Raw genomic sequence first — 13,355 nt, forward strand, 5'->3', positions numbered from 1 at the left:
AACTGCGAAAGACGATTAAAATTTGCGAGAAGAGTTGTGGGAATGGGGTAGTGCAGTAGACATGCCAAAGTAGTGGAAACGCGCTAAAGGGAAATTAAGATAGACGATATAGGAGAAGACGAATTGCGGATAATAAGTCAATCTTGAGCTGATAATGCAGATTGTTGTTGTCTATTGGTTTTTTCTTTGGCAAATTCGTGGATCTTAGCTGTTGATGCGCGAAACAAGCGGACTGCGAGGGGTGAAGGACAGACTGCGCGGAGTAGAGGTCAGTATAAGAGGATAAAGATGATCAGCTGACTTACTTGGCAAGGATGTTGTCGACGCTGACACTAAACAAAGAGTCGTCGACGACATTGAAATTCTCTTTGCCTCGACTCTTGAAGCGAGCAGCGGGGGTGGAAATAATTGCGCACTGCGAGCAGTTCGCGATGCGTTCGGTATACACGCCAATGAGCTTCTTTGTCTCGTACAGCTCCGCCGACTGAGGCTTCTTCAGCAGCGCAAGGCGCAGCTCGATGTTGTCCTTCTCGAACGAGTCGATCTTTACCTGAGACTCGCGCCGGACGCGGACAAGCTCCTTCTCGGCTGCTTTCTTCTCCGCCCGCAGCTGCTCCTTCTCCGTCAGGACAGACTCAAGTGTCTCGCAAGTCCGCTCCTCAAAGTCGCTCTTCAGCTGCCGGACCTCGTCGATGGAGACCTCGCTCAGGCTCCGCGTCGTCTCGTGCTCCTCGTATAGCGCCGCGAGTTGCTCCCTGGCGTCCTCCATCTGGATGCCCATCTTCTGGTTGACCTTTTGGAGCTCGTCAACGACCACGCTCTTCTCAGCAAGCTGCTCCACGACGATTCGCTTCTCCTCTAAGACCGCGTTGACCCGCGAGGTGACGTTGCCCAGCTCCTCGTCGAGCTTGAAAGACGTGCGCTCTGCGGTCTCGAGGTGCTCATTGAGGCTGACGTTCTCCTGCCGGAGACGCTGGATCTCGCTGTTCTTCCGAGCCACTGCCCGTCGCTCCTTGGCCAGGGCAGCTTGCGTCGCCAGATGGACCTCTTCTCGTTCCGCGAGGGCGCTGGTCTGAACGAGGACGTGGTTGAAGGCGGTGTTGGTCTGTGCGAGGAGGTCCTGAAGTCTTGCAATTTCCGCCTTGTACGCGGCTTCCTTCTCCTTGGCGCAATTCTCCGCCGCAGTGAGTTCCTCTTGATGCCGAGCCTGCTGTTGGTCAAGACGTTCTTGAACTTCGCGCTCGACCATAGTGATCCGGGCAGCAGATGACTGGCGTTCGTCTTCGAGCTGAGCCTCGAGCTGGGTGTTACGGCCACCAGAGGCAGAAAGTGCAGCCTTGGTAGTCGCAAGCTCGCCACCGAGTGCCTCGACTTTGGCATTGAGGACGGAAACAGATGCTTGAGCAGCTTCGAGATCGTGCTTGAGGTCGACCCCGTCGCGCTTGGCACAGTGGAGCGCAGAGCGCGTCTCCTCCAGCTCATGTGTGACTTCTTGGACCAGGGCGTTTGTGGTGGTGAGAGACGCCTTCTTGATTACCAGTTCCGCCTCCAAGCTGCCGTTCCGTCCTTCTGCCGCGCTGAGCTCGTGTTGCACCTTCCTGGTCAAGCGCTCCTGTCGACAGAGCCTGTGTGAGAGGGTCTCGTTGTCTTGATATAGGGCATCATAAGCCTCTGCAGCTTCAGCCGCCCGCTCCTCGAAGAAATGCGCTCGCCCAAGGGCATCGGTGACGAGAGACCTCGCCTCTTCCAGAGCGACCTCAATCTGGTCCTGGCGAGTGACCGCTTCTCGAGCACAGGCGGCCTGCTCTTCGAGCTGGCCCTTGAGGTCCACGAGTGCGTTCTGGACCGCCGCCAGGTTGCCCCTCGTCCCCTGCGCGATCTCCCTCTCCTCGTACATCTGAGAACGGAGTCCTCGATTGTGCGCCTGGACGTCTTCCAGTGCCGACTTGTGCTCGTCCAACGAATGCGACAACGTCGAGATCATGGTGTGTGCTTCGTGATGGTCGTGGTGGAGTTGTTGCAGCTGAGTCTCGACGGCTGCGAGCTTCAACTTGAGCTTTGCGATGCGGATCCTATCTGCTTCAGTCTTGACTTGAGCGGCGGCGTATGCGGCCTTGACCTTTGCGAGTGCGCCACGGAGTTCGCTGCGATCAGAGGTGAGGTCGTGCACGTCCGCCGAGAGGGCGCAGATGCGATCTTCACTGAGGAGTTGCTTGCTCTCGAGGTCGAAGAGAGCAGAGGAAAGGCGGGCCTTGTCGGCCTCGAGGTCGTCGATAAGACGGTTGAGAATGTTGATGTGTGCATCGTTGCGGAGTTGGCTTGCCTCGTGCGCGACATGAAGGGCTTCGCTGCGCTCGTCGAACTCTTCGTCGTCGGTGAGGTCGATGAGCGCAGTGAAGAGATGGACTTCATTGGCGGGATGGCCAGGAACGTCGCCGGAATCGTCAGCGAACTCGCCCCCCCTGGCGTCCTCAACAGCTTCTTGGGCCTCCACAAACTCTGTGAAGTTAGTCGTCCCCACATCGCCCCTATCGAAGTCAACAGCAGACGCAATAGTCTTCGGGTACGGTAGTGTCTATGTCAGCAACGAACGACAAGTGACAAATATAGTAATAAACGTACTGTTATGAAACCGACAGCTGGAGAAGGCGCGGCTTTGACAGTTTCGGAAGAGGTGGAATCCGAGAGAGCACCGAGATCGTTGTTCAGGGAACCGGACGGCACAATGTCGACGGACTGGCCAAGACCATCATCATCGATACCAGGAAGGAGGATCTCTGCGGGGTCAGCAGTGGTAGTCCCAACTTCGGCGGGGAGAGTATCAGTGCCCTGGGGCTGAAAAATGTCCCAGAGACTAGAGACAGGACCGGAAACAGGACGTTCTTCGCCAGAGATATTGATAAAGTTGAAGATGCACATTGTCGAGTCGGCTTGAAGGTTTGTTGGACGGTTTGGGCGAAGTTGAGGGATGCGATGCAAGGGTAAGAGGAGCAACGAAGATCTACTGAGCAAGCCCTCGCTCCTCCAGGCGGGTTGAAAAGGTATTCCAACGCTGACTGTCAGCCCTTCCGCTGTCGCGGCTAGTTATCCTCGTATCGCTGTTGGCGAATTTTCCTTGTCTTCCATCGGCTTATTTTCTTCCGTTTATTTCGTGAATGGAGGCTCACAGCTGAGGGGAGGACATTGGAGGGAGGCGGAGGTCTCTAGGCTTCGACGCCGAGTACGCTTTGATAACATGCGTGTCGCGGCACCTGTGTGCTACATTCTCTAAGCAATGATGCGGTTATTAAGACTTCAAAACTTACTAAGAGTCAAGCTCACACGTCTTCCCCCACCATGACTTTCTAGCAGAGCTCCAGGCGACCTGGTCATCTCTGACTCTTTGGGAGCAACAGCCCTTGTTCGCTTCCCGCCTGTTCTTGCGCTCCTCCTTCGCCCATTTCTTGTGGCAGCCCCCTGCTACAGTATGTTCGTCTTTTGGAGGTTAAAAAAATCTGTTGGTGGCCGTCCACATAGGTGGAATTGCCCTCAGTGGCATCATCGTCCAGCACGACGCGAGCAGCGTTTGCGAAAATGTACCTACAATCAAGTTCAAAATGAGGGCTGAGCCGAAACCTCGGTTCTACATGCTCAGAATTATGGTGGCAGTCCCCGAGGGTATAAATCTGCTGTCCGTTGGCATTTGCGTAGAGCGAGAGTGTCAGGACTCAGTACTCAGGAAGGATCGTTGATCCAATTCTGGAGGCGCCGAAGATAGATTAGATTGACCATTGTGGCGTAATGTTAGACGAGAACGCGGAGCTCAACGAGCATCCTGAACATGGCGGCGATGAAGAGGGTGGCGACCGTGACGACGCCGACGACGACGATGAAGGCGGAAAGAAGGCAGGCGTCATTGGAAGTGACGCCAACAGCTAAAATGGCAGAGCCCACGCCATACCTGATCTCCTATAAGTGGCTCGTGCGCCAGAAGAGGCTCTCCAAGGTTCTCAGACTGTCCCCTCATCATCTCCGTGTCTCTCGCCCACCTCGTCAGCCCCGCCACCACGCACACCAGCCCCACAGTTCAACCGGGAACATATGAGCTCAAACATGCCTCCGGGCTCGCATTGAACTCCCAAGATGCGCCCGTCTACAACAGGCAGTGCGACGACGCGTTGGTTCTCGAAACTTTCCCGCCTCGGCTCGGAAAGGTAGGCAAATACGCCGTCATTAGATTTGCTTCGTGTCTCACTCGCCACTCTGTTGTAGTGGGAATTCGATCGCGTCGGTGACGGATACACAATCAAGCAAAGAGAAACAGGCCTCTATTGTACTCTTCCCCAGGTAGAGCAATTTCGATCTCAACCAGTTGTACTAGGCCCCATTCCAACGGTATGAACCGTTGACTACAAGGATACGCAAGAGCAGACCATAAGGTGGATTTAGCTTTTTTGAAATTTTCATTGTATCGGTAACGCGTTCATTATGCAGCATTTCTTGGTCTCCTGGGAAATTGCTTTGGAGTTCGCCCCCAAATAATGAAAACGTGAGAGCTCTCCCGAAACTCTATCTTCATCGTCTTGAGCTCATTGCTAGTCGCCGACGTCAACTCAGGCTGGACCAAAGCTTGACGCTCCGGGCTGTAAGGCGTCTGCGTACATATGGCAGCTGAAGCGCACCGGACCGATATCCGCCCCTGGAAATATTGCTCCTGGAGTATATGCCCTCAAGAACAAAGCGAGCAAGACATACGTCGCATTGGCCCCTGACGAGAAGACCATCCAGTGTTGGCCGGAAGCCGATCTGTGCACCCGCGGCACCAAGCTTGTGAGCTACTCCGCCTTGTTACTTTGATCTCAGGCGTGTTCATACATACTGTTTTAGTGGGAGATTGTGCCTTGCGGTGGTGGATACACGATCAAATTGGCTGGCACCGACAAATACTGTACTCTCCGGGAATCAATCTCTTGGAGATCCAAGGTCTCAGTCTCTAGTGTCCCTGCAGCTTGGAAGATCGTCCCTGCTGATGGTCATTCAAACGAGGGGTGCTTTCAGTGAGTCTGGCACCCTTGTTATCGCGACCCCTCTCATCTCACCGGAACTCGTGCTTGCAAAGAATTTTCTGGGCAGATACGCAGATGTTGTGGGATCTTAGCGGGTATGGCAGCTCCAAACCAGGCACCCCTGTAAGTATATCTTCTTCTTCGACATACTGCCCCCACTTCTTACGTCCGTTTCTGGTCAATAGGTCGAGATTGTCCAGAACAAGGATAGCCGAGATTGCCGCTTTTTCTTCCTTGAGGCTTGAGTGTCTCGCGCTACGCAGCTCTTCAGGCTGACCCTGCCATCGTGACATTCGCATGGCTGGCTCGTCTTGAGGAACTGCGCCGGCCCTGAAATACTTGCTCTTAGTTACTTGCAATGATATGTGCTCCCTCGGGTGATCAAATGTTTACCGATTCAGTGTAAATTAGTGTAGCAATATGGCCTTCAATCTGGTGCTTACTATTATCATACCTTCCTGTTACAGAGACACGGCAATCACTGAGATGTGAGTCCATCAGTTGGTGCCACTCGACGTCACTCTTCCTCCAAACAAGTACATGCTAAAGTCGGACGAAGCTACCAGCCGCAGCGCAGCGTATCAGACAGGTGAGTACCACTTATGCGTCATGCGATCCCGCCTTTGCATTGCTATAGGCAGTAGGGAAGCCGATATTTGTACTAGGCATTTCGCGGGCCCAAAGCGGAGCACTGGCAGCAGCAAGTCGAGGTATAGGGCTGCTTGATCCTGCGCTGGGCTCGACCAGACACTCTACCTACATATAGGTGTCTCTTTGCAGATACGTCCACCGTCCTAGACTGCACTCTCCCCCCACATACTGTGACATCCAGAATGCGAGTCGTCCAGGACGGCAACTATCAGATCCAGGCCGCGATATCTGGCCTCTACTTAAACTCCTATGATGCCTCCGTCTATAATTTCCAGTACGACGACGCTCTTATCCTGGGTAGCGTGCCTACTCGACTAGGCAAGGTAAGACCTAGCAACACCCTCTTTGTGCCGGTGTGCGTCTTACTGAAATATGTGCAGTGGCAGATAGCCCGTGTAGGGAGCGGGTACACCATCAAGCAGGTCTCGAGCGGGCTGTACTGCTCCCTGAGTCAGGATGAGGATCAAAGGCATCCTTCCGTCGTTTTGCGCCCGGTCCCGGCGGTATGGGTCCTGGATTTTCTGGACAGGGAGGAAAATACTGTTCGGCGAGTCATTCATCCCCGTGTGCAGGCCACAAGCTGACATGTAATGATAGCATCTCTTGGCCAATTACTTCGCAATGCTTAAATGCACCCATTCCAGACCCTGAAATGGGCGAACGGGTAGCAAAGCTTTATTCTATCGCCAGCACTTTATAACCCACTGACAAGGTTGGACCGATCCTCGCTGAGATGGAACGTGGAGGAATGACTCTCCAGACTTGGTGGCTCCACCTCCTCAGACCAAACAGTGAATCTGGCTTTCTCGCGGCTGGCGTGTACGCCATTCAGAATAAAGCTAGTTTCACGTATGTTAGCTTGGCACCCAACGAAAAGACAATCGGATGCTGGCCCCCGTCTAGCCTGGTGGACAGCGGTGTGAGGATGGTGAGTCTTCCTCATCCTATTCTACGAGGAGAACTCTTGCTCATATGCTTACTACTAGTGGGTCATTGCTCCTATGGGGAACGGTTACACCATAAGGCTACAGGGAACAGACAAGTACTGCACCCTGCAGGCTGGTACAGGAAATAAATGCCAGGTCTCGGTGTCATCTATACCTGCGGCGTGGAGGATTGTTGCGTCTGAGAGTCCGGTCAACGGCAATGATCGCTACTACCAGTATGTATTGCTTGCCGAACTTGGAGGACACGTCTCTTTCTTACACAAGGATCTCAGAATATTCTGGGCGGACACCGACATGGCCTGGGATCTCGCAGGCTTTGGTAAGCAAGACCCAGGGACTGTTGTAAGTCCGTTATGCCACTAATGGCTGGGCAAGGTATCTTTAACGCGATGTGCCCACAGATACAGATGATGCATAACAAGGACTACCAAACCTGTCGTGTCTTCAAGTTCATCGCTTGATCTCGGGGCTTATGATAAACTGCGGCTTGCTTGCAATGCTTCAATAAGACTCTACCGCCACGTCTTAATGGCCGGTCGGCTCATTTTGAAGCGCTGCACGCCAAGTCCGCCAGCGACGCTTTTCTGACGTTTTCCGCGTGTGTACATGGGGAATCCCGATAACGACCGCGAGCTGTAAGTCTCATGACTGGTCTCATTGTACTATAGCCATCTTTCACGACCGCGCATGCGCGATGTTTCCTTGACTGTGTCTGTTGCCGCTCAAATATGTATCATATCCCCAGATAAGACCAAAGACGGAAAGCCAGGTTGCCACATAACCTCTGAGCCTGCGCATAAATTCTGGCCACGACTACACCATGCACAACGACGAGTTCAAAAAAAAGAAAAACTCCACCGCATGATTTATCCAGGATTGGAGGAATGTTGCGAAGAAGCCCCGCCGTTCTTCCCGAAGACAGCTAGTACGGGCGACAGGCTGCGTATTAAGGAGCTTGTGAGTTAGCCGTACCGCGAGACGCCAAATATCGACGTCAAGAGCTGGGATGATAGGGATAGTGCCAGAGATCGGGCCGCGGCCCTATCGATTAAATTTTTGTGCACATGAGTTTGATCGAAGTCCGTCGAGGTAAGAGACAGGAAACCGAGGCATGAATATAGTACATTGCTAGGTTTGCAAGAGACGGGTATCAACGATGCATAGTATAACAAAGATCAACCACAGACCGTCAACAGTTCCTCAAAATCACTGGGCTACGACATGGCGCTTCAACTCCTCGAACTTGGCACCTTCCGCCTCGGCCTTCTCGATGCTCTTCATGAGCTTCTCCTCACGATTCTGCAAGCGTTGCTCCATGCCGAGCACAAGCAGCCGCACCTGTTCGACGAACGCCTTGCTTGGCTGCGCATCGCTGGGCGAGGGGTCGAGCACTGGCTGCAATTTCGAGATCGAACCAGATCGCGTGTGGCCGCGCGCAGGGACAGTCGTCGTGGAAGAGATGTCAAGGTTGTCCTATTGCGAGTCATGTTCAGATTAAGTGCATGCGTGACACAGTTGCACACACCTGCCAGTTTGGACCTGCCAGCTTCGCCAGTTGACTCTCGAGAGCTTTTTCGCGCTGCTTTCGACTGAACGCTTTCAATGTGAATATGCAGAATTAAGAGCACAAGATGTGAAGACGCACCTCTCTAGCTCCGCCATGCACCGCTCATTCTCTCGCTGCGTCCCATCGAGCAGGATCTCCAGATTCATGTATTCTTTCTTCAGTGCGTCGATGGCCTCGAGTGACGGTCGTTCAGCAAGCTGGCTCTTCAGCTGCGCAATCTGCGTCCTTAGCTGCACACTTGCGTCAGTATGATCCCTGCCTCTCGACTGTGACAAACTGACCTTATCGTTTTCCTTGTCCTTTTCGAGCAAATGCGCCCGAAGGATCTCTTCCAAGTTCTGCTCGTCCTCCTTGACAACACCAAGGTCGTCTGAGCCAACCATTACTGCTGGTCTGTGCTGGTTTCGAACGCTTTGAGATCGCCGCATGATGAGGATGAGTGTTTGGTCGTCACGGGAAACGTTGTGCAGGCGTACTTACGGCGCTGGCCTGCGATAGTTCGCGACGCGATGGACCTGGGCACGTGAATGCACCTGGTGATTCGCTTATCTCATCTACATCTCTCCTTATCTAATCTATGTTCTACCTTCCTCGAGCGCCCGTGAATCACCCCATGTATACGTAGAACTAACTTCAAATACTTGTGCCTGCCTCACTCTGTCTTCTGCTTGGGCACTAGCGTCATTTATCGCTACTTGTTAAGTATATTTGGAACGCCGCGAACGCGGATTGTCGTTGAAAAAAGGACACAAGGCGATATTGATCTATCACACCACCAGCGAACTGTTCAAATTGCACGCAAGTGTCGCCTCTGGAGGGTTAGAAAAGTACATAGGCAAGTCGAGTCTTATAACGTTTGGCTAGCATGCCGCACCTTACGTACTCTCAATGTGCAATAATTGTCGAACATTCTTTCTCATGGCACTGCTGACTTGAACATCCAAAAAGGTGTAAACAACCAGTACGCGCAATACTGCGGAAACGTACGCACACATAGCCACTGAATCCTTAAATGTCTCGACTTGGACATTGACTAAGTTCAAAAGGCGGTGGCCGCCTCCGACGCGCGCGGGGCAGCGCCCCATGATCAACGCTCATATCTCTGGCGTGCTTCTCAAGTCCAAAGTGGATGGCTGTGGAATTGCGGGTGAACTGCAGCAGTGGTCGAGACTCGACTAAGCAAGTATAATAAGTATCAGATAAGCAGATGAGCCCGTCCCCCGTTAACACTGTGTAACTAAGTGAAGTATCATCATTCCGGATCCTATAATTAAACAAACTTACGACCTACAGTAGATTACTCGACTGTAAAGAAGCTCTCTCGCTCTGCAACGCAAAGAAGAATCTACATACCCCATTGCCGACTGTATCCTCCCTGCTGCTGTGCAGGCGGCTGTTGTATCCAGCTCGTGAACGGGTTGGCGCCTCCAAACCCAGTCTGCGTCGTGTTCGTCTGTGGCAGGGCCTGCGTCTGAGCGAGTGGAGACGGGGATCCGCCCACCGACTGTGCACCCATGAATGGCGACGGTGTCTGTAGATAGGGATTTCCAGGTGCTGACGTGTGTAGTTGTGGCTGTGGCTGCGCAAACTGCATCTGCATCTGCTGCTGTTGAGTATAAGATTGCGCCTGCGCATGCTGCTGTCCGAACTGTTGACCAATTGATACGGGTTGATTGAATGGTGTCTGTATGGTTTGTGTAAATAGAAATTGGCTAGGTTGTCCAAACGAAGCCTGATTGGGTTGTCCAAACGGTGTCTGAGACTGTCCGAAAGGCTGGCTGAACGCTATCTGCGATTGATTCGTCGTAGTGCTCTGAGTATTGATACCATTGGGGCCTATGGACAATCCTTGTGGTGAGAACGGATGGGGGCTCGGCGTTGAGCTTAGCGGTGCAGCGCCAAACGGCGAAGCCTGGAACGGCGACAAATTCGTCCCGGAGAAACTCGAGCTCATGCCTGTGCTACTGACACCAAGTCCGGGCGAAACGCCCGTGGTCTGGCCAAAGCTGGACTGGGGCAGGGGTGCCGAGCCGGTTTGGAGATTGTGGAATGGATTAGCGGCAGAGAGGTAAGATGGTGGAGGAGGCGCCGACGCAGGTGGGAGAACTTGCAAGGGCAATGTGGCGTCTATGGTTTGCGGTCGGCTGCTGGTGAGAGAGCTACCAAAGGCTGACTGTCCTTGCGCGCCGGCAGGTATGGACGACAGCAGCGGCTGAGATACAGATCTGTTCTGGGGCCGCGTGGGAAGGGCAGGTGCAGATGCGGGCGGAGTGGGCTTATCCTGCGAGGACAGCGACATGTCGACAAGTGGTGCCGTGTCTCTGGGTCTGAAGGTGGACATGCTCGCTGCACGGCTAGCAGCGGATCGCGACGGGCCCAACAAAGCGGTCACGGCGGCAGATCGGTCAACGGAGCTTGACGGAACAAGCGGGGACAGCTTGGGTTTCCCTTCCGGGGTATGCCTCATGAACGACCTGAACTCATACTTTGCTGAACTTCACGTTTAGTTGGAGACTTCGGAGAGCTTGGAAGTCTAACGCACCCCGAATGTACTTCTCAAGCTCGCTGTCCCGCTCCGAGTCAATCATATTCGTAGGAGGAGGGTGTCTCTTCTCATCGGGATTATATGTCGTGTTAGACTTGAGGTTTCCCGCCTGCTTCATGTGCTTCATGCATGAAAAGGAAAAGGGGGGTCAACATGGGTCGCTGCAACCTACAGAAGGATGGGATGCGGACTTCGACTTGCTCCTTGGTCCATGTGTCAATTGTCAGGCTCTTCCTGGTAGCGAGCATAAGAGCAGTGACCAACGCTCGGAAACATGTCTAGCATACACTTTTGTGATATGAGTCCCTATCTTCCTATGGATACTTGCGCAATTCATACTGTGACGAAGGTGTGAGTAGCGAATGACTAGCCCAGGTTTGAACCAGCGCACCATATGAAGATGCCCAGATTGTGGGAAGCCCACCTTGGGGTTCTCGTCTTGCAGTCCGCGCATATATCTGGAGGGGAATGTGTAAGCTGAAGTGCAGGTCAGCACGTAGCGCGCCTTGGCGTCCTTACGCACCGTTACCTGGCTGGTTTACAAGCTCCAGTAGAATGCGCTGATTCTTGTCCGCTGCGAGCTTGCTAGTTCCAGACATCCAGCCAAATTAGTACTTTTGTACCAACGGTCTAGGCGTAGGATGAGGGAGAGAGCACGACACAAGCCAGGACGAGGCGGTGGTATGACAGCTGGTGATAAGTAACGAAGTGAAGGCAGTTAAGAAAACGTCACTTACAGCTTTGTTTACCCTGGTTACAACGCTCGCGTCATGGCGCTCGCTTCCCGCGTTTGCACCGCTTGTCCCAGCCACCGACAGCGGGCCGCATCGGTGTTCGTTCGCGCACAGTAAGTTTCCATTCTCCACGTATGAGAGAACTCAGCGCGAGTCATCTCCAAGGATAGCGACAACCATTGGAAAAGCTGCGGGGGCGAGAGAGCGGGAGAAGTCACCGGACGCGTACAACGATATCAAAATACGGCCCCGCCTCTCAGATCTCAGGGCCTGCTGTGCAGCTCGACCATACTGTACTTGGTTCCTCAGCGTCACCTGAGGGGCCGCTCCCGCGCAAGGCTGCGCAGGTTGTCAAAACCCTAATATCCCAGCTGCTGTGGTGGCGCGTCCGCGCGCGTAGACGCGCTTCTCACTCCGCTACCCACTATTACAGTATAGCCATGCCTCCCTCGGAGGCATATTTAATCCGTCCGTTCTTTCGCTCTCACATTCTCTTCACAACCCCGTCACCCGACAACCCGCAATACGCACCGCTCGCGGATTATAACTATTCTACTCGTCAAGCACTCCTCCTCCCTGCACCTTACCCCGCATCGCAGTTCACGATGCCGACCGGCAAGCGCGTCCACTGGAACGACGAGCCAGCTCGTACACCGTCACCCGCGTTCTCGACTAGCTCTCGGCAGTCGTCGGTCGGCCCTCACACGCCGCCAGAGGGCACGCGTTCACTGCCGCAAGTCGCTGGGCAGCAGCACTACCCTCGCTACGGGCAATACCTAGCACCGGATACGCCTTACCCAAAGACCCAGCCTCTGCCGCCCTCGCCCTCGTTGAGCTCATCTGGCGGGTCGCCTTTGCCCCTCGTCGTGAATGACCTCGTCTCAACGTCCCGGCATAAGCACGTTCAGACGCGCCCATTCCAGTGGGATCTCCTCAGCGACCCCGTACGCCTCGCTACACCTTCCGATCCTCCTGTCATGGAGTACCTCCTCCAACCCGCCCAGCTCGCCGCCCCTGCCACTACTCCCGCTGTCGCCGACGTTAGGATCATGCACCCCCACCTGCCATGGGTGGTCAACGTCTCGGCTTCGCGCTACTACGGCAATATCTACGTCACTGTCGGCGACGTCCTTCAGCAGCTGTACCAAGCATTGCGCCTGAGCGTCTCCCAGCTCGAGTACGACACTACGGTACGGCTCAACACTGGCCTCGCGCCACGCATCCAGGGCGCATTCGAGCGCAGGGTGCAACGGGCAGCCCAGTACGGGGTGGACGAGCGGAGGAAGGGGCTGCGGCGAGTGGACTTCCTCATGGGCGACACGCAGTTTGCCGGGTTCAAGGTCGTCACCGGCCAGGACGGTGGGTTGCTGCTGCTGCTGCATGTCCGGTGAGCGATCTGTCATCACCAGTGGCATGGTCGCCATCGGAGCATTCGCCCATCCCCTCTCGGCCTCCCGTCTCTCCAGCCCACCTTTATGACCCCGACAGATTCCCCCTTTTTTCGCATGAACGACCATCATATGCCCATCAGGCTCGCAATAATCACATACTGTACCCATCATCATCTGCATTGTACCACTCCTTCTTGATACCCACTGGCATCTGTACTCATACCCCTTACTTGGCATGGCTTACCGCTTTTTCTACCTTTTCCCCCTCCTCCCCTTTTTTATTCTGTATTTTGCAGGGAACCTTGTAGTCATATTGTTTTGGGATTTGTATCCATTGCGCGCCTTGTACTAGGGCGATGTCACAGCCGTAGTCTCACCGTAGTCAGCATGAAAAAAAAATCGAAATTGTAGCAGTATTCCAGCATCACGGCTATGATCGTCGGATTTAGGAAGTGGTGGCGATCACCCGCTCCGT

At 54.1% G+C, this 13,355-nt stretch overlaps 6 protein-coding genes across 6 annotated transcripts; 3 read left to right on the forward strand and 3 right to left on the reverse strand.

Annotated features, from left to right (window-relative positions):
* Positions 1–204: 204 nt before the first annotated feature.
* Positions 205–2,919, reverse strand: PHACADRAFT_194300 (uncharacterized protein; the record flags this gene model as incomplete). Its single annotated transcript, XM_007394488.1, has 3 exons — positions 205–253; positions 306–2,557; positions 2,623–2,919. The coding sequence occupies 3 exons, from the start codon at positions 2,917–2,919 to the stop codon at positions 205–207; spliced, it is 2,598 nt and encodes an 865-aa protein (XP_007394550.1).
* Positions 2,920–3,691: 772 nt separating this feature from the next.
* PHACADRAFT_207907 (uncharacterized protein) lies at positions 3,692–5,503 on the forward strand. The gene is made up of 7 exons (XM_007394489.1): positions 3,692–3,901; positions 3,994–4,193; positions 4,252–4,326; positions 4,597–4,809; positions 4,867–5,036; positions 5,099–5,168; positions 5,231–5,503. The coding sequence occupies exons 1-7, from the start codon at positions 3,781–3,783 to the stop codon at positions 5,288–5,290; spliced, it is 909 nt and encodes a 302-aa protein (XP_007394551.1). The 5' UTR covers positions 3,692–3,780; the 3' UTR covers positions 5,291–5,503.
* Positions 5,504–5,878: 375 nt separating this feature from the next.
* PHACADRAFT_141594 (uncharacterized protein) lies at positions 5,879–7,104 on the forward strand (the record flags this gene model as incomplete). The annotated part of the gene is made up of 7 exons (XM_007394490.1): positions 5,879–6,019; positions 6,077–6,247; positions 6,277–6,360; positions 6,409–6,624; positions 6,683–6,858; positions 6,916–6,985; positions 7,045–7,104. 7 exons carry the CDS (start codon positions 5,879–5,881, stop codon positions 7,102–7,104), a joined length of 918 nt encoding a protein of 305 aa, XP_007394552.1.
* Positions 7,105–7,707: 603 nt separating this feature from the next.
* PHACADRAFT_254001 (uncharacterized protein) lies at positions 7,708–8,675 on the reverse strand. Its single transcript, XM_007394491.1, has 4 exons — positions 8,492–8,675; positions 8,289–8,440; positions 8,169–8,232; positions 7,708–8,116 (listed from the first exon to the last, which is right to left on the reverse strand). Exons 1-4 carry the CDS (start codon positions 8,636–8,638, stop codon positions 7,850–7,852), a joined length of 630 nt encoding a protein of 209 aa, XP_007394553.1. The 5' UTR covers positions 8,639–8,675; the 3' UTR covers positions 7,708–7,849.
* Positions 8,676–9,147: 472 nt separating this feature from the next.
* Positions 9,148–10,722, reverse strand: PHACADRAFT_254002 (uncharacterized protein). Its single transcript, XM_007394492.1, has one exon. It carries the CDS (start codon positions 10,675–10,677, stop codon positions 9,556–9,558), a length of 1,122 nt encoding a protein of 373 aa, XP_007394554.1. The 5' UTR covers positions 10,678–10,722; the 3' UTR covers positions 9,148–9,555.
* A 1,298-nt stretch (positions 10,723–12,020) lies between these two features.
* PHACADRAFT_254006 (uncharacterized protein) lies at positions 12,021–13,143 on the forward strand. Its single transcript, XM_007394493.1, has one exon. It carries the CDS (start codon positions 12,095–12,097, stop codon positions 12,878–12,880), a length of 786 nt encoding a protein of 261 aa, XP_007394555.1. The 5' UTR covers positions 12,021–12,094; the 3' UTR covers positions 12,881–13,143.
* Positions 13,144–13,355: the final 212 nt, after the last annotated feature.

Source organism: Phanerochaete carnosa (genome assembly GCF_000300595.1).
Source record: "Phanerochaete carnosa HHB-10118-sp unplaced genomic scaffold PHACAscaffold_4, whole genome shotgun sequence".
In the NCBI taxonomy this organism is placed as follows: domain Eukaryota; kingdom Fungi; phylum Basidiomycota; class Agaricomycetes; order Polyporales; family Phanerochaetaceae; genus Phanerochaete; species Phanerochaete carnosa.

What these genes read in the sequence shown, in the direction of transcription:
- PHACADRAFT_207907 (XM_007394489.1), top strand. Translation starts at nt 3,781, where the DNA reads ATGTTAGACGAGAACGCGGAGCTCAACGAGCATCCTGAACATGGCGGC. An exon ending in TCAAACGAGGGGTGCTTTCA is followed by an intron (nt 5,037 to 5,098) that starts GTGAGTCTGGCA and finishes GTGCTTGCAAAG; the next exon opens with AATTTTCTGGGCAGATACGC. An exon ending in GCTCCAAACCAGGCACCCCT is followed by an intron (nt 5,169 to 5,230) that starts GTAAGTATATCT and finishes TCTGGTCAATAG; the next exon opens with GTCGAGATTGTCCAGAACAA.
- PHACADRAFT_254001 (XM_007394491.1), bottom strand. Translation starts at nt 8,638, where the DNA reads ATGCGGCGATCTCAAAGCGTTCGAAACCAGCACAGACCAGCAGTAATG. An exon ending in AGGACAAGGAAAACGATAAG is followed by an intron (nt 8,441 to 8,491) that starts GTCAGTTTGTCA and finishes GCAAGTGTGCAG; the next exon opens with CTAAGGACGCAGATTGCGCA. An exon ending in TGCATGGCGGAGCTAGAGAG is followed by an intron (nt 8,233 to 8,288) that starts GTGCGTCTTCAC and finishes GAAAGCGTTCAG; the next exon opens with TCGAAAGCAGCGCGAAAAAG.
- PHACADRAFT_254002 (XM_007394492.1), bottom strand. Translation starts at nt 10,677, where the DNA reads ATGAGGCATACCCCGGAAGGGAAACCCAAGCTGTCCCCGCTTGTTCCG.
- PHACADRAFT_254006 (XM_007394493.1), top strand. Translation starts at nt 12,095, where the DNA reads ATGCCGACCGGCAAGCGCGTCCACTGGAACGACGAGCCAGCTCGTACA.